This window comes from Chlorocebus sabaeus, chromosome 24, assembly GCF_047675955.1.
Source record: "Chlorocebus sabaeus isolate Y175 chromosome 24, mChlSab1.0.hap1, whole genome shotgun sequence".
Lineage (NCBI taxonomy): Eukaryota > Metazoa > Chordata > Mammalia > Primates > Cercopithecidae > Chlorocebus > Chlorocebus sabaeus.
The window spans coordinates 81,419,148-81,441,486 of NC_132927.1; the positions used below are offsets into that span (position 1 = coordinate 81,419,148).

The 22,339-nt window shown below is 51.5% G+C and overlaps 1 protein-coding gene across 2 annotated transcripts; it reads right to left on the bottom strand.

Annotated features, from left to right (window-relative positions):
* Positions 1 to 9,416: 9,416 nt before the first annotated feature.
* On the bottom strand, positions 9,417 to 20,820 carry CDCA4 (cell division cycle associated 4). 2 transcript variants are annotated; one of them, XM_007988023.3, is made up of 3 exons: positions 20,701 to 20,811; positions 19,914 to 20,034; positions 9,417 to 11,776 (listed from the first exon to the last, which is right to left on the bottom strand). In XM_007988023.3, the coding sequence occupies exon 3, from the start codon at positions 11,768 to 11,770 to the stop codon at positions 11,045 to 11,047; it is 726 nt and encodes a 241-aa protein (XP_007986214.2). In that variant the 5' UTR covers positions 11,771 to 11,776; positions 19,914 to 20,034; positions 20,701 to 20,811; the 3' UTR covers positions 9,417 to 11,044. The 2 variants fall into 2 exon arrangements, with proteins under 2 accessions (XP_007986214.2, XP_007986213.2); XM_007988022.3 differs by lacking the exon at positions 19,914 to 20,034 and having other exon boundaries at positions 20,701 to 20,820.
* Between the last annotated feature and the right edge of the window lie 1,519 nt (positions 20,821 to 22,339).

Here is a 22,339-nt window from a genome sequence, read left to right on the forward strand (position 1 = left end):
AGAAAGAAAACCTAGATAACCTGATTGAAAAAATAGGAAAAGGACCTGAACAGACATTTTTCTTTTCTTTTTTTTTTTTTTTTGGAGATGGAGTCTTGCTCTGTCAGCCAGACTGGGGTGCAGTGGCACGATGTTAGCTCACTGCAAACTCTGCCTCCTGAGTTTAAGCAATTCTCCTGCCTCAGCCTCCCGAGTACCTGGGGCTACAGGCACCCGCCACCATGCCCGGCTAATTTTTGTATTTTTAGTAGAGACAGGGTTTCACCATGTTGGCCAGGCTGGTCTCGAACTCCTGACCTCAGGTGACCTGCCGCCTCAGCCTCCCAAAGTGCTGGGATTACAGGCGTGAGCCACCGTGCCCAGCTGAGTGGATATTTTCCACAAAAAAAAAAAAATATATATATATATATACACACACACACACACACACACACAAATGGCCAACAGCTATACGAAACCAATGCTCCATATCAGTAATCATCAGGGAAATACAAATCAAGACTGCAATAAGATATCCCCTCACACCTGTTAGGATGGCTATTCTAAACAGACAAAATGTCGGTGATGGTGTAGAGAAACGGCAATGCTTGTGCACTGTTGGTGGGAGTGTAAAGTAGTACCGCCATTATGGAAAACAGTATGGAGATGCCTGAAAAAGTTAAAAATAGAACTACCATATCATCCAGCAGTCCCACTACGGGGTATGTATTCAAAGGAAAGGAAATGAGTATGTTGAAGAGATACCCGCACCCCCATGTTTATTGCAGCACTAGTCAAGCCAAGCTATGGAATCAACCTAGGTATCCAACAACAGATGAATGGATAAAGAAAATGCGGTACATATGCACAACGGGATACTATTCAGCTGCCAAAAAAAAAAAAAAAAAAAAGAAATCCTGTCATTTGCAACTATATAGATGAACCTGAAGCATTTATGCTAAATGAAATAAGCTAGGTACAGAAAGACAAATCCCGCATGATCTCACTCATGCGTGGAACCTAAAAAGTCAAACTTACCAGGCGCGGTGGCTCACGCCTATAATCCCAGCACTTTGGGAGGCCAGTGCAAGAGGATCATGTGAGTCCAGCAGTCTGAAACCAGCCTGGGCAACAAAGTGATACCTCATCTTGACACAAAGATAAAATAAAGGCCGGGGGTCTGATGTGGTGGCTCATGCCTGTAATCCCAGCACTTTGGGAGGCTGAGGCAGGCGGATCACGAGGTCAATAGATCAAGACCATTGGCCAACATGGTGAAACCCCATCTCTACTAAAAATACAAAAATTGGCTGGGCATGGTGTTATGTGCCTGTAGTCCCAGCTACTCAGGAGGCTGAGGCAGGAGAATCGCTTGAACCCTCCCAGCTACTTGGGAGGCTGAGGCAGGAAAATTGCTTGAACCTGGGAGGCACAGGTTGCAGTGAGCCAAGATCGGGCCACTGCAGTCCTGCCTGGCAACAGAGCAAGACTCTGTCTCAAAATAAATAAATAAAATAAAGGCTGGGCATGGTGGCTCATGCCTGTAATCCCAGGACTTTGGGAGGCTGAGGCGGGTGGATCACGAGGTCAGGAGTTCGAGACCAGCCTGGCCAACATAGTGAAACCCCATCTCTACTAATAATACAAAAAATTAGCTGGTGTGGTGGCACATGCCTGTAGTCCCAGCTACTCAGGAGGCTGAGGCAGGAGAATCACTTGAACCCGGGAGGCAGAGGTTGCAGTGAGCAGAGATTGCGCCACTGCACTCCAGCCTGGGCGGCAGAGCAAGACTCCGTCTCAAAAAAAAATATAACAAATCCACTAAGAGAGTAGGTTTAAGTATTCTCACCCCAAAAAGTGACGTGTGGTGGTGCACATTAATTAGTTCTATTTAGCTGTTTCACAATGTACACATATTTCAAAACATGTTGTATATGATAAACATATACAATTGTTGTCAATTTAAAAATTAATTTTATTTATTTATTTATTTTGAGACAGAGTCTCGCTCTGTCACCCAGGCTGGAGTACAGTGGTGCGATCTCGGCTCACTGCAACCTCTGCCTCCCAGGTTCAAGCGATCCTTCTGCCTCAGCCTCTCGAGTAGCTGTGACTACAGGCTACCACGCCTGGCTAATTTTTGTATTTTTAGTAGAGACGGGGTTTCACCATCTTGGCCAGGCTGGTCTCGAACTCCTGACCTCGTGATCCGCCTTCCTTGGCCTCCCAAAGTGCTGGGATTACAGGCATGAGCTGCCATGCCCGGCCTAAAAATTAATTATTATTATTATTATTTTTTTGAGATGGAGTTTCGCTTTGTTGCCCAGGCTAGAGTGCAGTGGCATGATCTCAGCTCACTGCAGCCTCTGCCTCCCGGGTTCAAGCAATTATCTGCTTCAGCCTCCCAAGTAGCTGAGATTACAGGCACCTGCCACCATACCCGGCTAATTTTTGTATTTTTAGTAGAGACGCGGTTTCACCATCTTGGCCAGACTGGTCTTGAACTCCTGACCTTGTGATCTGCCTGCCTTGGCCTCCCAAAGTGCTGGGATTACAGGCATGAGCCACCACGCCCGGCCTAAAAATTAATTATTATTTTTTTTGAGATGGAGTTTTGCTTTGTCGCCCAGGCTAGAGTGCAGTGGCATGATCTCAGCTCACTGCAGTCTCCACCTCCTGGGTTCAAGCAATTCTCTGCTTCAGCTTCCCAAGCAGCTGGGATTACAGGCACCTGCCATCACGCCTGGCTAATTTTTGTATTTTTAGTAGAGACGGGGTTTCACCATCTTGGCCAGGCTGGTCTTGAACTCCTGACCTCGTGATCCACCCACCTCGGCCTCCCAAAGTGCTGGGATTACAGGTGTGAGCCACCGCGCCCGACCAAAAAAATTAATTAAAAAAAAAAAAAAACAAAACAGCCACACACACAACCTGGGCAAACCTCACGACATGTAAAGCCCAGGCCCTGCAAGTGCCCATTCACAAGCAGATCAGGCCCACAAATCCTGCTGGCACGGTGGTGACGCACCTCCCCTACCTTAACCCGTAGCAGCTACAGGGTGTCTTCCCGTGTAACCTGTTGCCAAGTGGACACGGACAATGCTGGCATGTTCTGGACTCTACTGTGTACCTCAATTTTTAAAAGTTAAAAAGGAAATAAAAGGGGCCGGGCGCGGTGGCTCACGCCTGTAATCCCAACACTTTGGGTGGCTGAGGTGGGCAGATCACAAGGTCAGGAGATCGAGACCACCCTGGCTAACACTGTGAAACCCTGTCTCTACTAAAAATATAAAACTTAGCCGGGCGTGGTGGCGGGCGCATGTAGTCCCAGCTACTCAGGAAGCCGAGGCACGAGAATCGCTTGAACCCAGGAGGTGGAGTTTGCAGTGGGCCGAGATCGCGCCACTGCACTCCAATCTGGGCGACAGAGTGAGACTCTGTCTCAAAAAAAAAAAAAGAAATAAAAGACAATTTAGGGGGAAAATCAAAGACGTTTGAATATGAAGCAGGTGTTAGATGATATGAAGGAATTCTCCATAATTTTCCAGTTACAATATGGTGTAAACCAAAAAGCATCTGAGGCAGCTCTCATTCAAGTTAGGTGTTTATTTTGCCAGCTCCCAGGAAAAAGAAACACAAAACCACAGGAACGGTCTGTGATCTGTGCTTTTTCCAAAGAGCAAGATTTGGGGACTTCAATATATATATATTTTTTGAAATGGAGTCTTGCCCTGTTGCCCAGGCTGGAGTGCAGTGGCACGATCTCGGCTCACTGCAACCTCTGTCTCCCAGGTTCAAGTGATTCTCCTGCCTCAGCCTCGGGAGTAGCTGGGATTACAGGTGCACGCCACCACGCCCAGATAATTTCTTGTACCTTTGGTACAGATGGGGTTTCACCATGTTGGCCAGCCTGGTCTCGAACTCCTGACCTCGTGATCCGCCTGCCTTGGCCTCCTAAAGTGCTGGGATTACAGGTGTGAGCTACTGCACCCAGCCGGGATTTCAATATTTAAAGAGGAAAGAGGAAAGAAAAAGAGGGGAGGGCAGATAAAAGGGGCAAGCGGTTCCATTCTGAGTTTTTGATCCGCGTTCACTGAATCCACGTTACAGGCGAAGGAGGTTGTAGAGCAGTCACGCAGTTGTCTCTCACTCAGCAAATTGTGCTTTTGTAAGATACAGCACACAAGCGCAGCTGCCTGTGGAGGCCTGTGGCCTTTTCTACCTGCAGCTGTTTGCTCAGAAACAAAAAGGCGGTTTCTTGAGTCAGTTTCCAGCTTAATTTTTCCCACTGGCATAATGAATTTGGGGGTCCTGAGATTGTATTTTTTTTCACAATGGTATTGTGGTTGTGTAAGAAAACATCTTTTTTGGCTGGGTGCATTTGCTCACACCTGTAATACCAGTACTTTGGGAGGTCAAAGCAAGCGGATCACCTGAGGCCAGGAGTTTGAGATAGCCAACATGGTGAAACCCTGCCTCTACTAAAAATACAAAAAATTAGCTGGGCATCGTAGCAGGCACCTGTAATCCCAGGTACTTGGGAGGTTGAGGCAGGAGGATTGATTGAACCCAGGAGGCAGAGATCGCAGTGAGCTGAGATCGTGCCATTGCATTCCAGTCTGGGCAACAAGAGCGAAACTCCATCTCAGTCAATCAATCAATCAATCAATAAGTCTTTTTTAAAAAGTTTAACCTGGCCGGGTGCGGTGGCTCACGCCTGTAATCCCAGCACTTTGGGAGACCGAGGCAAGCGGATCATGAGGTCAGGAGTTTGAGACCAGCCTGGCCAACATGGTAAAACCCCATCTCTACTAATAATACAAAATTTAGCTGGGCTTGGTGGCACATGCCTATAGTCCCAGGTACTCAGGAGGCTGAGACAGGAGAATTGCTTGTACCCGGGAGGCAGAGGTTGCAGGGAGCTGAGATTGTGCCACTGCACTCCAGCCTGGGTGACAGAGGGAAACTCCGTCTCAAAAAAAAAAAAAAAAAAAAAAAAGGAAAAAACTTTAATGTGTTTTTAGGGTCAAAATGTCTTAACATCTGGGATTTGCTTTAAAATTCAGAAACTCAAAAAAAAAAAAAAAAAAAAGACCAGGTGCAGTGGCTTATGCCTCTAATTTCAGGACTTTGGGAGGCCGAGGCGGGCGGATCACCTGAGGTCAGGAGTTTGAGACCAGTCTGGCCAACATGGCGAAATCCTGTCTCTACTGAAAATAAAAAATTATCCGGGTGTGGTGGCGGGCACCTGTAACCCAAGCTACTTTGGAGGCTGAGGCAGGAGAATTGCTTGAACCTAGGAGGTAGAGGCTACAGTGAGCCAGGATTGTGCCACTGCACTCCAGCCTAGACGACAGAGTAAGAGACTCTGTCTCAAAGAAAAAAAAAAAAAGATGAACAATGCTAATATCTGGTTAGCCCAGGTGGCAGGCCCGGGGCTCTGGGCTCCGGGTGTTTGCATTGTTCCAGGCAAGCCTGCCTGCTTTGGGACAGCACCTCCACCGCTGGCTGGGAGCTTTGCCTGGCTCTCCACTTGCATCCAGAAGGCGAGCATGGGGAACCAGAAGCCAAGTGTTTGGGGCAGTGGGAGGGGTTGTGGCCTCCTGGGAACCCTCCCAGTCCCCAGTGACCCTCAGCACCAGGCTGGCCAGGCCCATGGGCGGGGAGGAAAATGCACAGCCCGGGCTCCTGGCAGCCGCACACAGTGTGACCACAGCTGAGCAGCTCTGCAGGAGTGGTGGCCCCATGGTCACAGGGACGGGATCACAAACCAGGATCCTTTGAACGGGCTGGGATCTGACCACTTCCCTGGCCCTCACCCCCAGCACCCCCTCCAGCTGCACATGCACATACATGTAGTTGCACACACACATGCACACCCTCCTACACCACCCAGACAGTCCCCACAGCAGGCAGCCAGGATGGAGGGAGCACCTTTCCGCCTGTGTCTCACTGTGGGTCTGGGCTTGGGCCGACTTGGTACAGCCTCTGGCCAGGGTCGGGAGGCAGAGGCACCGCCCCGCCTGAGCTCTCGGAGCTGGGCAGTGAGTGCCCCTTCTTGTTCTCCTGCCCCTCAGTGGGTGGCTGGTCCTGCTGGGTGCCTGGGTCCAGCACAGCTGCCACAGGTTAGGCCACCAGCCTAGGCAGGAAGAACAGGGTGAAGATGGCAGAGCCCCTGGGAGAGCTTCCTGGGACCAGATCTTCAGCTTGTGGGCAGCAAGCACGCCACCTGGCTCTTGCCCTGCAGGCTGCCCAGCTTCATCACTGGTGGGGTCAATGGTGGGGCAGCCCCTCCTGGCGCCCAGCACCACAGTGCCCTCTGTCCCCAGGCCTGCCCAGCTCTTTGTAGGGTCCTGGAATGCCCCTTCACTGATCCCGGTGGGAGATGAACCCACCTCTAATGAAAGTCCTGTCAACCACATGCAGCCCACGGGCCTGGCTGTGCTGTGCCTCAGCTCCAGGAAGAGGATCACCAGGCAGCCTGGTGGGCAGGTTCGCCTGGCATGCCGGATTTCTCCACAGCTTGTGATAGAGGCACTTGCAGGGAGGCACACGTGTGAGTACAGGACAGAGGAGCTTTCACCAGGCAGAGGCTGTGTGTAACAGTCCCGTCCAGGTTGCTTTATTTTGAATCTAAAGTGGAGTTTTTGACTCCACTCTGGGCGTCCACCCAACAGGTGCCTGTGGACACCCACTTGCTCCCTACCATGCAACTTGCTAACCTTCAAGCGGATCAGTGGGACTACTCCCATCTGATGGTCTGCAGGAATGTGAGGGCAAGGTTACAGGGCCTCAGGCCAACCCAGGGATGGGGGCACAGCTTGTACATTTGGGGCTTTTTCACAGAAAGACGAGGGTGCTGAAGGGCCCCTGAAGGTCCCAAAGGTGGCAGGGCCGGGCCAGGCAGTGAGCCCAAGCCTGGTGTCTACAGGCCGATGGGAACCACTGCACAGTGGCCGTGGCCAACAGGCTGCCCAGAGCATGTCATTTTTAGGGCCTTTCCTGGACCTTCCATTCCAGCTCTCTGTAGGTTTTCCAAGCCTCTTGTTCTGGCATTGACCAAATCGTTACCCAAGACGCAGGCCTTCACCTCCACCTCCAGTTCATTCAGCTGGTTCTGACAGCTTCAGGAACAATCCATGGAGCTGCTCCCAGCCTACTCTGCAAGGCCCCCCAGCCCCTGCTGGTCTCCCGTGCACAGTGCAGAGGCTCATTCAGGCCCAGTGCAGGAAGCAAGGGGTACAGATCTGAGAAGCAAGGGCTTATCTCCCAGGGGCAGGGCAGAGTGAGGGATGGGCCGATGAAGAGTACGCCTGCATGGGGCAGCAAGCAGCCACAGGGGTTTAAACTGTGTCCAGCTGCAGCAGGCCTGCCGGAGCGACCAAGCAACATTTGTGACACCTCAACTGAAGGCTGCACTTGGCAGTCACATCTTCCCAGACAGGCGATCGCCAGTCCTGAGAATACTGCAAAAGCTCACCACTGAGAAATGGAGGTTACCCTCGAACCCTCAGGCATCCACACAACTCCCCTCCCTGCTTGGCTCCACTACAAACCCTGAGCGGGCATTGAGGACACAGCCATCTCCACACAGGGTGAGAAGGAACAGCAGCCTTCCTGTGAGTAAATGCAGCAACCCAGCACACACATGGAAAGCCTGGCTCAGGTTACAGTCAAATCCCAGTTAAGGATGTGGCTCGCTGGTTGCAGATGGAAACTTCTAGCAACCCAGAAACCAACTGTGAGAGTTCATGACGAGGGATGTGATTCCACCACTCTTGGTAGACACCAACGCAACATATCAAGTGTTCGCAGCTCACCCACCCACCCATCCCAGCAGGGTTGGCTTCCCAGCCAGGCCCTTTCCGGCGGCTCCGCCAGCCTGCTCATCCAGCAACGCGGACTCCATAGGGTGAGCACAATGTCAACACTTGTTCTGCAGTTTGCTGCTGAGTCCTGCTTCCATCACTGCAGTACCCACTTCACTAAGGAGTGAACCTGGGAGAAGACGCCTGGCCTGGCTGTGGCCCAGCAGGGATCTAGGCCCAGACGGCTGGGCTCAGCCCTGTGGAGATCCCCCTACCCTGAGGAAATCCTGCACAAGAATCTGTGGGCAGAGCAGGCAGTGTTCTCCAAGGCGCGTTGTCACCCCTGAAAGGAAGATCGGTTCCCTGGGAGGAATCTGCTATCTTCATACTGTTCCACGTCTTCAAATAAATGTGCATTACTTTTTAACCTTAGAAACTGAACTTCCGAGGCGGAAGGGGCTCCGAAGCTGTGTGCAAGGTGCACTGTACGTGAGGGGCGCCCACCACGCGTCAGGAAACGCCCCCGTGAAACTGTCAACTAAAATGCCCTCTCCCCTCAGTTCGGTCAGAAGCAGACTACAGACAACAGTGCCAAAATTTTAGGTCACTGCGATTTGTATTTCTGTTTCTGAATAAATATTTTGTAAACAAAATTATTAAACACTTGGAAAATGTGTTCCCAATTAAAGTCAATTTGTAGCTACATACTTAAAAATACCACATACACGGCCAGGTGCGGTGGCTCACGCCTATATTCCCAGCACTTTGGGAGGCTGCGGCAGGTGGATCACCTAAGGTTGGGAGTTCGAGACCGGCCTCACCAACATGGCGAAACCCCAATCTCTACTAAAAATACAAAAATTAGCCAGGCGTGGTGGCACCTGCCTGTAATCCTAGCTACTTGGGAGGCTGAGGCAGGAAAATCGCTTGAACCTGGGAGGCAGAGGTTGCAGCGAGCCAAGATCATGCCATTGCACTCCAGCCTGGGCAACAAGAAACTCTGTCAAAAAACCAAAAATGCCTGGTGCGGTGGCTCACGCCTGTAATTGCAGCACTTTGGGAGGCTGAGACGGGCAAATCAAAAGGTCAGGAGTTTGAGACCATCCTGGTCAACATGATGAAACCCCGTCTCTACTAAAAATACAAAAAATTAGTTGGGTGTAGTGGTGGGTGCCTGTAATACCAGCTACTCGGGAGGCTGACGCAGGAGAATCACTTGAACCCAGGAAGCAGAGGGTGCAGTGAGCTGAGATCGCGCCACTGCACTCCAGCCTGGACAACAAAGCGAGACTCCATCTCAAAACAAAAAACGCCACACACACAGACTAAACCTGTAGAGAGATGCTAGGAAAACAGCTGATTACTCAGCCACTGTGCACCACGGCGGAAACACGTGGGCTTTGCTGTACAGTATCACAGGTCAACACGATGAGAGTCCAGGGAATGAGGCTCCAGCTACACTTCTAAGTCATAGCAGCTGTTCTCTCCTGTCTGTGTCTCTGTGGTCCCCAAAGTCACATTCTCTGAGCGGTTTATAATTTTGAAGGCTACCAAAACAGGCACTACAACTACTACTAATGCTGAACAAATGATGTTTTTAAAAGATAAAAATGCTATACAGAAACAAAATAGTGCTTTAGGTTTATTGCTATAAAACACATACCCTTTAAACTAGGGTCCATGAGGATTAACTTTCGACATCAGGGGACTGTCAGAGGTCGTGGACACCCCCAGCCCCAGCCAGGTGCTGAACGAGGTAAAAATAATTTGCTCTGCAACCCTGTGTGGGGGGGAATAAAAGTAACCCAGCGTCCATTTAATAATGCAGCCAAGTGAAATTCCTTTCCCCACCTTACAAAGCACCATTAGATAACACAGCGGAACCGATCCTGCAGAAAGGTCGCTGGAGGGTCAGGCCGTAACTAACGCCACATTCCCATTTTGTTTGCTGGATAATTTTTTAATAAAGTAAGGTTTACATCACTGATATTTAAGAATGGCTATATGCACAAAAGAAAACACACCTTTTTGGTTAAGGGGTAAGGAAGTTAGAGAAAGCATGAGAAACAGGGAGCATGTGGGGTGAGGCGGGGCAGGAGCGGAAGGCCGCAGGCACCCCCAGCTCACTCCCTGCCTGCGGCAGCACCCATGGCCCTACAGATCAAGGTGTCATGAATGACAACAAGGATTCAGATCTCTTTCATTCTAGACTTCAACCTAGCCTTAACCTTTTGTTTCAGCACCAATCTAACAGAGCAGTGCAGGCATTTCTCATCCAGCAGCAATGCTGTTTCCTCACCCAGGGCGGGTGCCTGGGCTGACCCTGACGGGAGCCTCCAGAAACACTGCCTTAAGAAAGCACCACCGAGGGGCTCTGAGGTCCCTGAAGACCAACTGGTGCCCGTGATCTCCAGACAAACAAATATTTGACCTTTGTCTTCAATGACATTTACATATAAATAGACATAAATAAAATCCTCCATAATTTACACTTAAGTCTAGGAAGATGTGGCTCCCACAGATTTTCTAACGACAAAAAAAGTGTAGCTGTGTACGGTTCTTGATTTTCACCCAGCTCTCACTGTAGCACAGAACATAATGAAGTATCATCACACGCACATTTAAAGTAAAACATGATACATTCACACTGTTGACTCAGACTGTAGTGATGCTCACTGCAAAAAAAAAAAAAAAAAAAAAAGCCCTTATTGAAACCTTAAAAAAACGAAACACACCAACTGCAATTGTTTAGGCTATAAAAGTTCTAATGTAGCAGCAAAGGATGTTTATAGAAAAAATATACTTTTAAGAAAATAGCTGAAAAAATCTAAAGAGATAAGGTATAAAAAGTTTAAAAAATATATCTTAAGACAAAATACTGCCCAAAACATATAAAACTGAATTGTAAAAATTCACCTATCTAAATGTAAAGGAGGTTGATGCAGCTGTGGCCTGCCATCCTCTACAGTGGGGGACACAAAGAGACACAAGGGTCCCAGGGCTGTGGGGACATCAGAACTGGCCCAGAGACACAGGCCTTCCAGGATAACAGCCTCTGCCTGGCCCTCCACAGGGGGGAAGTAAGTGGGATGGGCCTGGGGCTGCAGACCCCACTGGTAATGGGCTGTTCTGGGATTTCTCAGAATCAGCAGACAGGGCAGCAAGGCTGGGCCGCTGGCGGCAGGCGCACCCTCCGTGGGAGCCAGTGCTCACGTGTCCACGCGTCAGAGGCGGCTGTGAGCGCTCAGGGCTCCTGCTCAGGTTTCCACCAGGATCTCCACTACGTGGTCCAGCTCGCCCAGGTCAGACTTGCAGCTGGAGCTAGGGCCCGGGGTGGCTGGAGCCAAGCCCTCGAGCCCTTCACAGGGGCCTGGCCTGGTGCCCCCCATCATGCCTGTCAGTACTGTGTCCAGGTCGTAGTAGGGACTGTCCACATCTGAGAACAGCTCTTCCATGCAGCTGGGGTTTTTAGTCTCCAGCGTTTCAAATATCTGATCAAGTGACTTGCGAAAGCTTCCTCTGTTTTCTCGAGGGCCATCCATCTCCCAGACGCTGCTCTGCGGGTGCCTTGGTGCCTGCGCTGAGGTCACTGGGCAAAGGTCAGAAACTGGGCCCTGTGTGTGGCCATCTCCCAACCCAGGGGCAGGACGTGCCCCCTCCTGCTCCCACGCTGCACGGCACAGGATCTCCGTGGAGACCAAGCGGTCGAGCGGCGCCCGCCCTGCAGCCTGGGGTGCCACTGCGCGCCACGTCCCATCCTGCGTCATCTCCTCTTGGATCTGCCGGACCGTGTTGGCAATGAGGACTGAGCGGCACAGATTGGGCTCCACAAGCATGTGGCAAAGCTGCAGCTTCACCAGGGACATGTCCAGGAGCGACTGCCGCTGTAGGCTGTATGAGGACATGGTCTTCAAGCCGGCCAGGGCTCCCTCCACGTCTTCCTCGTGGCCAACACATTTCCTCTTCAGTCCCCGTGCAAACATTGTGTCCTGCAGAAACCAAGGAAGATACCACTTAGCACACAGCACTCTCTAGCAGACAACGTCCCTTGGATTCCGTCTGACTGCCCTGACTGTACACAAGGAGCAGCGACTCTGTAACAGGCAGGGAAGTCAGAGCTGAGATGTGGAGCCCAGTGGGAGACCCCCTCAGATCAGCTGCCATCCTGCCTAATCCAGGCACAGTCACGTTGTGAGAAACAACAAACCTCTAAACTGTACCACAGCAGTGTTCTCCAGCAAAAAAGGTAAATGAACTAAAAGTAGGAGAAATATATAAGAGAAATATAAGTGTTTGAGAGCTTGGCTGAAAATCTGTATCAAAAAATCTAATTGTAGTGCATACGAAAGAAGAGACCCTGGGGTAACATGAGATGAATGTGAACCATGCCAGCCTGCAGAGGGCGCAGGGCTGGGGACAGGGCCAGGCGCACACACCTACCATTCCAACTTCCCTCAGGATCCTGCCTGGGACAAAGTCACTTCTGTGTTCAGAGGGTTAGTGCCTTCCCCCTCCATACTTTCACTAAAAGCCTCTGTATGTCGCGGACAGCCATGCTGGAGACACAGCCATGCCGGAAAGCTGTGCCACCAGGAACGTGCAGGGGAAGGACTGCAGGGCTGTATGCTCTTCCCATGCAGCGAGTGGGCTGTGTTTCGTGCACAATTCTCCAAGGGACACAGGGTCCCATGTGGCCCTGGCAGCCCCTTGTTCCCACACCCACCAGTGCTGCCTGCCTTAGGGATCACACCCGTTCCTTGGCTCCCCCCACCCGCCCCCACCAGTTCATTTCTCCCGAAGTGCAGAGGCTCTGCCTGGCCGCTTTCCACTTCACATCTCTCAGGGTCAATGCCCTCCACTGGAGAGCTCTTGACGAGTTGGCACAACCATGGCTTCAGGGGCCACCTCCTCCCTCTCATCCCAACTCCTTTCTCTTCAAAGGAACCAAAACATGGCAAGGTGTGTGTTGGGGGGCGGGGGGTTCCCCACCAGTGTGTTGTGGCAGCCCACAGCTGGCCAAGGCAGCATTTCTCAGCGTGTGTCTCAGCAATGGCGCTGCTGGTTGAAGATGCAGATTCCTGGACTTTACCCCAGACCTGGGCAACTCCGGGCTGGTACCTGAGGGTCAGCCTTGCTGAGCAGGCTCCACTCAGACGCACAGCACAGATGCACTAGATGGACACTGGCCATGTCTACTCTTAGAAATACAAGTCTGTGCAAACTTTTTTTTTTTAACTGATTCTAAATTGGGATATCTCTGGGGCATTAAAGGCAGAGCAGAGAAGAGGGTGGGCTCTGGCTTTTGACAGGTGCCATTCTGAGCCAGTGCCGCCTGTGGGGAGCTGGGAGGATGACAGCTGGCTCAGGGCCACACTGGCCGGCAGAGTCTGACAGGACAAGCATCTCACACATGATTAAGTTTATCTCTTCTCATGCTTGTGATGTAGTGAAATATTATTTCAAATCAAGTTATGCATAAATGGGGTTACAATCTTTTGAATATGCACACTTTGGAACTTCTTTTTCTCTTAGTCAATCGATGGCTCCCTGTGACCAGGGTATACCCAGGTTGCTTTTGGAAAGCTGGGGTATGGGAGGCGTATGCTGTCTCTGCTCGGGGTCTGGAGACCAAGGATGGGAGGTTTTGCAGTGCGGGAGAACTGGCTGCCAACCATACTCCTTCCCAGGAGCCCCTCTGGAGGCTCCCACCTGCTGGTCCTACCTTGAATAAACAGAAGAAAGGTTCCCCCTGTTCTCTGAATTTCCTTTCAGTGTCATAGATCTCAATTGCCTGTGCATTTAACACACCTAAATTTTATAAAACTAAGTGACGTCTTGGGCATTTATCCGAGAAATAAACCAATGTTCATGCAAAAACATGTTCCAGAATGTCCATAGCAGCTTTATTTGTAATAACTCCAAACCAGAAACAAGGAAAACGTCCCTTTCACCTGGGCATGGTGACACACACTCTGCTCCATTTATACCACCAAATCCTACTCTGCAATAGAAAGGAATGAACTGTTGATACACACAACAGATCCTTCCACAAGGGAATTATGCTGAGGGAGAAAAGCCAACCTCAGAAGGGTGCCTGCTGTGCGATCCCATTTATGCCACATTGCAGTGCTGACCCAGAGCTGGGGGGTGGCATGGCTAGAAAAGGACCTGTGCAGGGAGATCTCGGGGGTGAGGGCCCTTCTGCTCCTGGGCTGTGGGGGTGGTTCCACTCTGACTGCACAGCATGGGACACACGCACATGGGCCTGCAGCAGCCATGTGATCACATGGACCTGGGGCCTGGCTGTGCATCCTATGAGGATGCCAACCCTGGGGAGCAGAGGAAGGGCACACAGGACCTCCTAAACACTGCTCTGCGACCTCCCCTGGTTCTACAATGATTTCAAAATTAAAACTAAAATAAAACTTACATAACCCTAGCTTATTTCCCCTACAGCATGCAAGTGTCACCACAGGCATGACCCTCCGGCTGTGCACCACCTCTCACACCTGCCTACACCAGCTTCTCAACTAATTCTAAATGAAGGACACTTTACCACCAAAATACATTTAAACATTTCAACTACTTCTGGTAAATATTCAAGTTCTTTGTGTCAGCCACAAATTTAACTTTTCAGAGGTTTTCATCCCAATCCATTGTTTAAATCACTGGCTTAAAATTGCTAAGTATATTGAGAATTAACATAAGGCTATGTCAAACTACAAAAAACACCCTGTGTTGAGGAAAAGATTAAGTGCCACGGGTTCCTCTGGGAAGTCACTATACCTTTTGGGTTTTTAGTTTCTCTTTCAACCCTATCTCAATCCCAAGCCTGCATAACAATGGATTAATTTAAGACCCAAACCAAATCCTCTTGAACAGCATGCATTCAGCCCAAGTTTACAGACAGAAGAACCCCTGGCTGCCTCCCCTGACTCTGGAAACCCAGCAGCACAACCCCCATAATGTAGGGTCTACAGGAGGTCAGCATGGCTGACCAGGACGACGAGGGCAACTCACAGAAGGAACGAGAATACCAATGGGACAGACCAAGAAGACCCACAACCACACTAGCAACCAGCTCAAGAAGCTGGCCCAAGCTCCTAGTATCCTCTGGGTCCCACTTTCCTTTCCTCTGAGTCCTTAGAAATGCCAGGTCATGAACCTCCCATTGGGGATCTTAAGAGGATGAATTAAGTGCTTGGCCTGGTGCTGTCAGCAGTCCTAAGGGCAGCACTAGGAATCCGTGACCGTTGGAAATCACCCTAACATCTGCTCTGAGCGAGGGAATACACCAACAATGGCGGAACCACGCACAGAAGCAGAACTATCAGCCATAATCCGTGGCAAGCGGTCCAAAAGCAGCCCTTTACCTTCAGTAACCAGCCAGGAAGCCAGGTTGCCCTCGTCACTCTTGCAGGAAGCCTGGCTGCTTTCTCTAGGAAGCTGAACAGTCATTTCCACAGCAAGCAGCCCAAAATGGCCAGGACATGATTAGCTGACCACCTCTCCAGTTTCTGTCCCTGCTTCCAATTTAGGACCAACCAGAGAAAGCCAAACGTGTTCTAAGCCATCTTATAGGAGCCTCACTTCTTTCTGTTGTTGTTGTATCAGCCAGGCTGGAGTGCAGTGGCATGGTCTCAGCTCACTGCAACCTCCACCTCCCAGGTTCAAGGGATTCTCCTCCCTCAGCCTCCCGAATAGCTGGGATTACAAGCGTGTACCACCAGGCCTGGCTAATTTTTGTATTTTCGGTAGAGACAGGGTTTTTACCATGTTGGCCGGGCTGGTCTCAAACTCCTGACCTTGGGTGATCCACTCACCTTGGCCTCCCAAAGTGCTGGGATTATAGGTGTGAGCCACCGTGCCAGACCAGGCACCCCACTACTAACCAGCCACCCCAGTCCCCCAAGTCAGCAGCCTCCATCAGCCATCCCTGAGCTTCCCTGGTTTCCACTGTAAAGCTCTCCTGTTCCCTCACCTGCCTATGAGTTTCTGCCAATCACAAGGGAGAAGGGCCGCACCCTTGCTAGGGTAAGCTCTGGATAAACAGCCTCTGCCTGTTCTCACCTGGTTGCTTATTTCCACAGCTCACTGTAGACAATCTGGAAGAGTATCAAAAACCGCAAAACAAATTTTCTCTCAGGATCCTATCCACTCAGAAAAAAAGTCACCACCTGGGTTCTTCCTTTCCTGGGTTCCTCCTTTCCAGTCGTTTCTCCCAGCACTTTCCTCTCTGCATAAGGGAGGGAAGTTTCACACTACTGACAATTTTCCCAATCACAAATGATACCAGTTTCTAACTTTAGGTGCTTTGGTATTTCTAGCATTTGGCTTCCTCAGCCTCGACTCTACTTACTAGGGTGAGGTGCAGGTACATTTTTAAGAGGCTTGACAAACATTATCAAACTGCATCCTAAGAAGGTGGAACAATCCATCAACCTTCCCCTGCACTAATTTCTGCACACTTGCTGGTAAAGTTTCCTCTTGCTTTGCCAAGTCTCTGAGCCCCACAGCTAAGCATTCCTTCCCTCCTCCACTAAGCTCCACCTCTGTGTTCCTATCCTGTTCCACAGCTGCTCTTCTGCCAGGACCAGACACCCCGGCCTTCCTGTGTAGGTCCTTTTCTGGCCATGCCACCCTTCAGCTCTGGGTCAGAACAACAATGTGGCATAAATGGGATCCCACAGCAAGCATCCTTCTGCGGTTGGCTTTTCTCCCTCAACATAATTCTCTTGAGATCCTTGCAAACTGTATCGTGTGTCAACAGTTCACAACAGAGTATGATTTGGAGGCACAGACGGAGCACAGCGTCACCGCACCCCAGTTGAAGGCGACTTTTTCCTTGTTTCCAGTTTGGAGTTATTATACATAAAGCTACTAAGGACACTCTAGAGCATGTTTTTGCATGAATACTGGTTTTTCATTTCTCTTGGAAAAATGCCCAAGAAATAACCGTTTTATAAAATTTAGGAGTGTTAAATGCACAGGCAATGAGATCTATCACACTGAAAGGAAATTCAGAAAACGGGGAACATTTTTTCTGTCTATTCAAGGGCAGGACCAGCAGGTGTGAGCCTCCAGAGAGGCTCCTGGGGAGGGGTGGCGGTCCTTGGCCTAGTTTCATCTCTCTCAGTTGTAAGCATTCTTTTTTTTTTTTTTTTAAAGACGGAGTCTTACTCTGTCGCCTGGGCTGGAGTGCAGTGGTGCCATCTCAGCTCACTGCAACCTCCACCTCCCGGGTTCAAGCAATTCTCCTGCCTCAACTTCCAAAGTAGCTGGGATTATAACGTGTGCACCAGCACGCCCAGCTAATTTTGTATTTTAATAGAGACGGGGTTTCGCCATGTTGGCCAGGCTGGTCTCGAACTCCTGACCTCAAGTGATTCGCCCACCTCAGCCTCCCAAAGTGCTGGGATTACAGGCATGAGCCATCACACCCAGTCACAAGCACTCTTTTAAGACTTAAACAGGCCGGGCACAGTGGCTCACGCCTGTAATCTCAGCACTTTGGGAGGCTAAGGTGGGCAGATCACAAGGTCAGTTGATTGAGACCATCCTGGTCAACACGATGAAACCCTGTCTCTACTAAAAATACAAAAAATTAGCTGGGTGGGGTGGCACATGCCTGTAGTCCCAGCTACTCAGGAGGCTGAGGCAGGAGAATTGCTTGAACCCGGAAGGCGGAGGTTGCAGTGAGCAGAGATCGCGCCACTGCACTCCAGCCTGGGCGACAGAGTGAGACTCCATCTCAAAAAAAAAACACTTAAAATAAGTTGAATGCATACGATCTGGCATATTCTGACAAAGGAATGCAACTCAGCAACAAACCTCAATGATTTATGCAACATGGATAAATTTCAAAACATTATGCTGAATAAAAGCAGCAAGACACACACAAAAATATGTACTAGGATTCTATTGATCTGAACCTTCAGGACAGGCAAAGTTAATGTAAGTTGTGAAAACACAGAAGGGTAGCCACCATCCAGGTGGGAAATGCTACAGGGGGCCAGAGGGAATCCTCCAGAATGATGGAGATTCTCTCGCCCCTTGTAGGACTCGCGTAACCCAGGGACCTGCGTAGATGTGCCTGGGTTATACAAGTCCTACAAGGGACGAGAGAGAATCTCCATCATCCTCCACTGCATCTCATCCCATGCACAGATCCCATTCTGGTACCATGAGAATATTCCTGTTCAGTCACTTCAAATCATTGCTGTCCAATGTTCCAAATCTCCAGCAGCTAATTCTGTGTTGTACCCAATATTTTAAAATGCTAACAAGTTTATTACTATTAATACAAAAAGGAGTAAAGCTCACAGGTGTTTTTTACAGTCGTGTGACCCCCAAGAGCTGTCACCCAGAACGTGCATTCAGGGGTGAAGAGGATAAGGTTGGGCCCGGAGAAGCTGGCCTGTGAGGATCACCCTGAATTGGGCCATATCTGTGTTTGGGACAAAGTCAGCAAGAGCATCGTCTTGACCAGCCCTGAGGGATGCCTGGGCTGGGCCCAGCTCCCTGAGGGCCTCCTGTGTGACTCTGGCCTGAGGCTGCTTAACTCCTTCTAATACGGAAGGAAAGGCCCTGTATCATAGGGGTGGGGCTGTGGAGCCTAGCTCTTTTTTAAGATGGAGTCTCATTCTGTCCCCCACGCTGGAGTGCAGTGATGCAATCTGAGTTCACTGCAACCTCCATCTCCCAGGTTCAAGTGATTCTCCTGCCTCAGCCTCCTGAGTAGCTGGGACTACAGGTACGTGCCACCATACCTGGCTAATTTTTGTATTTTTTGTAGAGACGGGGTTTCACCATGTTCGCCAGGCTGATCTCCAACTCCTGATCTCAGGCAATCCGACCACCTCAGCCTCCCAAAGTGTTGGATTACAGGTGTGAGGCACCATGCCTGACCCCCTGCTCAGTTTTGAATCTCCTTCTACACATCTAGTTAAATGCCTAAAATCCCACCAACTCCACAGGGTGTCAACGGGACAGCCAAGGCGTTCACCCCTCAGTCAACTCCCAGCACCGCCCTTAGGCTTCTAAACCAAGCATCAACCACAAAGAGAAAAACGAGGAGGGTCAGACAGACTGAGGATATGTCCGACATGGCAGGTGGAACAGCCTACAGGCCACTAGGGACAGAGTAAACTAAGCCCACGGAAGCAGAGGCCAGCAGAGAGCAGCCCCGCAGTGCTACTCAGGCAAGCAGAGTACAGCTGGGGGACCGGCCCTTCACTACAGCAGCAGCGGCCACACCTTCGTGGCTGAGCAATCCCATGAGGCTGGCTGAAAATGCAGATTCCCAGATTCTGACCAATAGGGCTGGGGCTGCTGGGGACAGACTCAACTCTGACCTAACCTGTCACCTTCACAGCTGGACTTGCAGCCACTTCGAAGTTTCGGGTTAAGCAAATCATCAACAATTTCCATTTCTCACACACCAGATAAGCTTTGAAATACTCTATCGGAAAAACAGGAAGAAGAGGAGCAAGGTCTTCAGTCTTGAGATCTACTGAGTGGGAGCTCCACCTTCCACTACAGTCTGCTGGAGGCTGTTCCTGAACAATTACTGATATGTTAATTTCAGGGTTTTGTTTTGTTTTGTTTTTGAGAGGAGTCTTGCTTTGTCGTCCAGGCTGGAGAACCTCCGCCTTCCGGGTTCAAGAGATTCTTCTGCCTCAGCCTCCCGTGTAGCTAGGATTACGATTACAGGCACGCGCCATCACACCCAGCTAATTTTTGTATTTTTAGTAGAGACGGGGTTTCACCATGTTGGCCAGCTGGTCTCGAACTGGGGACCTCAGGTGATCCACCCGCCTAGGCCTCCTCCCAAAGTGCTAGGAAGTGTGAGCTACTGCGCCCAGCTAATTTCAGGTACTTTTGTTACTTGGAACGATACACCTTCCTTTCCCTGAAAACATGTTCCAATGGCAAGTTGAGAGAAACTTCCTGGCCCCTTTTCCAAGATAAAGCCTACGACTCTTCCTAGAAAAAGGGTGTAACTCACTTTGTGTTGATTTCCACCCTAATTATAAAACATGGTGACACTGGAAAATAGAGTGGTTGTACGTAGAAAGTTTATAAAACCTAAGTTTTGGGAACAGGCGATGTTTTTCTGTGGCTCACTTTGAGAGAACGGTTATCTGGGTCCTGCCGTCTCGTGCGTCCCACACGAAGGCCACAGGAGAGGCGAAGCAGCGGAGACCCTCTCTATTCCAGCAAGCCGTAGGACTTTGTCACGACGATCCTGTTTACGGGACGAGAAGCGTTTGAAAGCGCGCAGGGAAGCTTGCCTCTGACTTCTGCAAGTGTCTCGGGGACTTTTCCTAATCCCACCTCGGAACGCCGGAGGAGCCCAGGAAAGACGGCGCTGGCCGACCCGCCCGGGGTCTGGGCCTCCTCCCACATCCTCGGCCCTCTCCGCGGCCGGGATCCAATTGAGGGGGCTGCAGCGCGCCCTGGCCTGGTTAGTGGGGTCGGCCCGGGGCAGGGTGGGGGCGGCCGTCGCGGGGCGCGTCCGGCGTTCCCTCCGCGGCAACCAGAGCCGAGGTACAGGAAACGCCGCTGCGTACCCCAGCCGGACCCTCGCGAAGTCGCTCCCGTGTGGGGCCGCCCGGAGGCCTCGGCGAAGCCCCAGCTCCACAATCCGCATGGAACGCAGACGGCGGCCCGGGCCCCTCTGGTCCCCGGGCCCCCTCAGCAGCGGCCACCCCGCGGTGTAACCAGCGCCCAGGAGGGCGGCGAGGGCGCCCGCGGCAGCCCCAGCGGGAACCCTGAGCGTCGCCTCAGCCCCGGACCCAAACCAGTGCCTGGAGCCACAGACTCCGCACACCACCCCCGGGCTCCTCCGCGCCCCGCAGCACAAACGCGCGCGCCGCCGTAGACGCCCTCGCGGTCAGCCGGACCCGCTCACCTGACCCGCGAGGCCGCCCGATGGCTCCTCTGCTCAGCCGCCGCCACCGCCGCCGCCACCAGCTTCCCGCCGCTGAGGGAGGAGCGCCCGCCGGCGCGGGGCGGGGCGTGCGACCGCCACTCAGCGTCCACAAAGGGTGGACGCTGCGCCCTCCGCGCGCCGTGCCCACTGATTGGCCATTCACGGACCGGGGGCGGGGCCTCTTGTTCAAACCCGCGCGGGCGGGGCATCTGCGGCGCGTGTTCCCGCGCTGCGGCGACGGCCGTTGGGGCTCGCGCGCGCCCTCGGTCGCCCCGCCCCCGCCTCCGCGCCGGGCTCCGCGATACCCACGCCCCGCCGGCTCCCAGGTCTCCCCGCGCCCAATCCGGCCCCGCCCAGCCCCGCCGGCTCGCAGGTCTCCGCACGTCTGGTCCTCAACAATGCGCCTGCGCTGGGGGCCCACGTGGTGCCCTCGGGCGGGCGTGGCGGGGCAGTCTGGTAGGGGCTGATCCTCTCTCGCTTCTGCCTGGGTTAACTTCCTTGCCGAGGGATCCGTGCCGGGGTGGGGAGGAGCCGGGAACGGCAGTTCCCGGGCGGCCTGGGCTCCGAGGTCTATCCCAGCCTCTCCAGAAACTGCGGTTATCTCCAGAGGCTTCCCAGGTTTACACGTAAGAAATGTAACGTGAAAGTAGAAAGCAGGGAAACACGTGTTTTAAATCTCTTAGTGGAAAAGGTTTTAAATAGGATACAAGAGCTTGCAATCATTGACTTAAGTAATATTCTTTGAACGCCTGCAGCAGGCCCGGCAGGCGTGGCTGCAGCTGAGAACCCTGTGCTGGTGGTGGGGGAATCCTCAGCTGAATCCGCAGATGCGGATGCGCCAAGGTCAGTGGTTAATGCTGAAATGCTGTCGGAAAAAGCTGGGAGTGACGTTGGGGCGCTGCTCACATAGGTCTCTAGGATAAGGGGCGTCTTAAAGCACCAAAAGGAAGAGCGGAAGAGAATTCCAGGAGAGGAATGGCTAGGACAAAGCCCGAGGCAGGGGCAGGAAGAAGTCTCAGTGCAGTGAAAAAGAACCCTGTGATCTCGTGGGAAAGTTTAAATGTGAGAGGTGGAGTGATTTTGGGGCTGTTCTCTGAGTGGGATGGAGACTACTGGCACGGTCAGAGAAGGAACTGGGATCTGAATTGTGCTTGAAAAGAATCACTGTTCTTATTAAAAAAAACAAACAAAACGGGTTTCTTTCGCCCATGCTGGAGGACAGTGGCGTGATGATGGCTCACTGTATCCTCGAACTCTTGTGCTCAAGTGATCCTCACGCCTCAGCTTCCCACGTAGCTGGGACTACAGAAGTGTGCCACCACACCAAGCTAACTTTTTTTTTTTTTTTTGGTAATTTTGTAGAGACAGAGTATTGCCTTGTTACACAGGCTGGGCTCCAACTCCTGGCTGCAACTACCTTGGCCTCCCGAAGTTCTGGGATTACAGGCATGAGTCACTCCGACCACCAAGAATCACTGTTGGTAGTAGATTTGGAGGAGGCGGCAGGAAGGCTGGAAGTAGAAAATCCTATTAGGTTATTATCCAGGTAAAAGAAAATGGGACTTGATAAAGGTGACTACCTGAGACTTTAAAGTTTATGCATGTCAAAGTGAAAAGA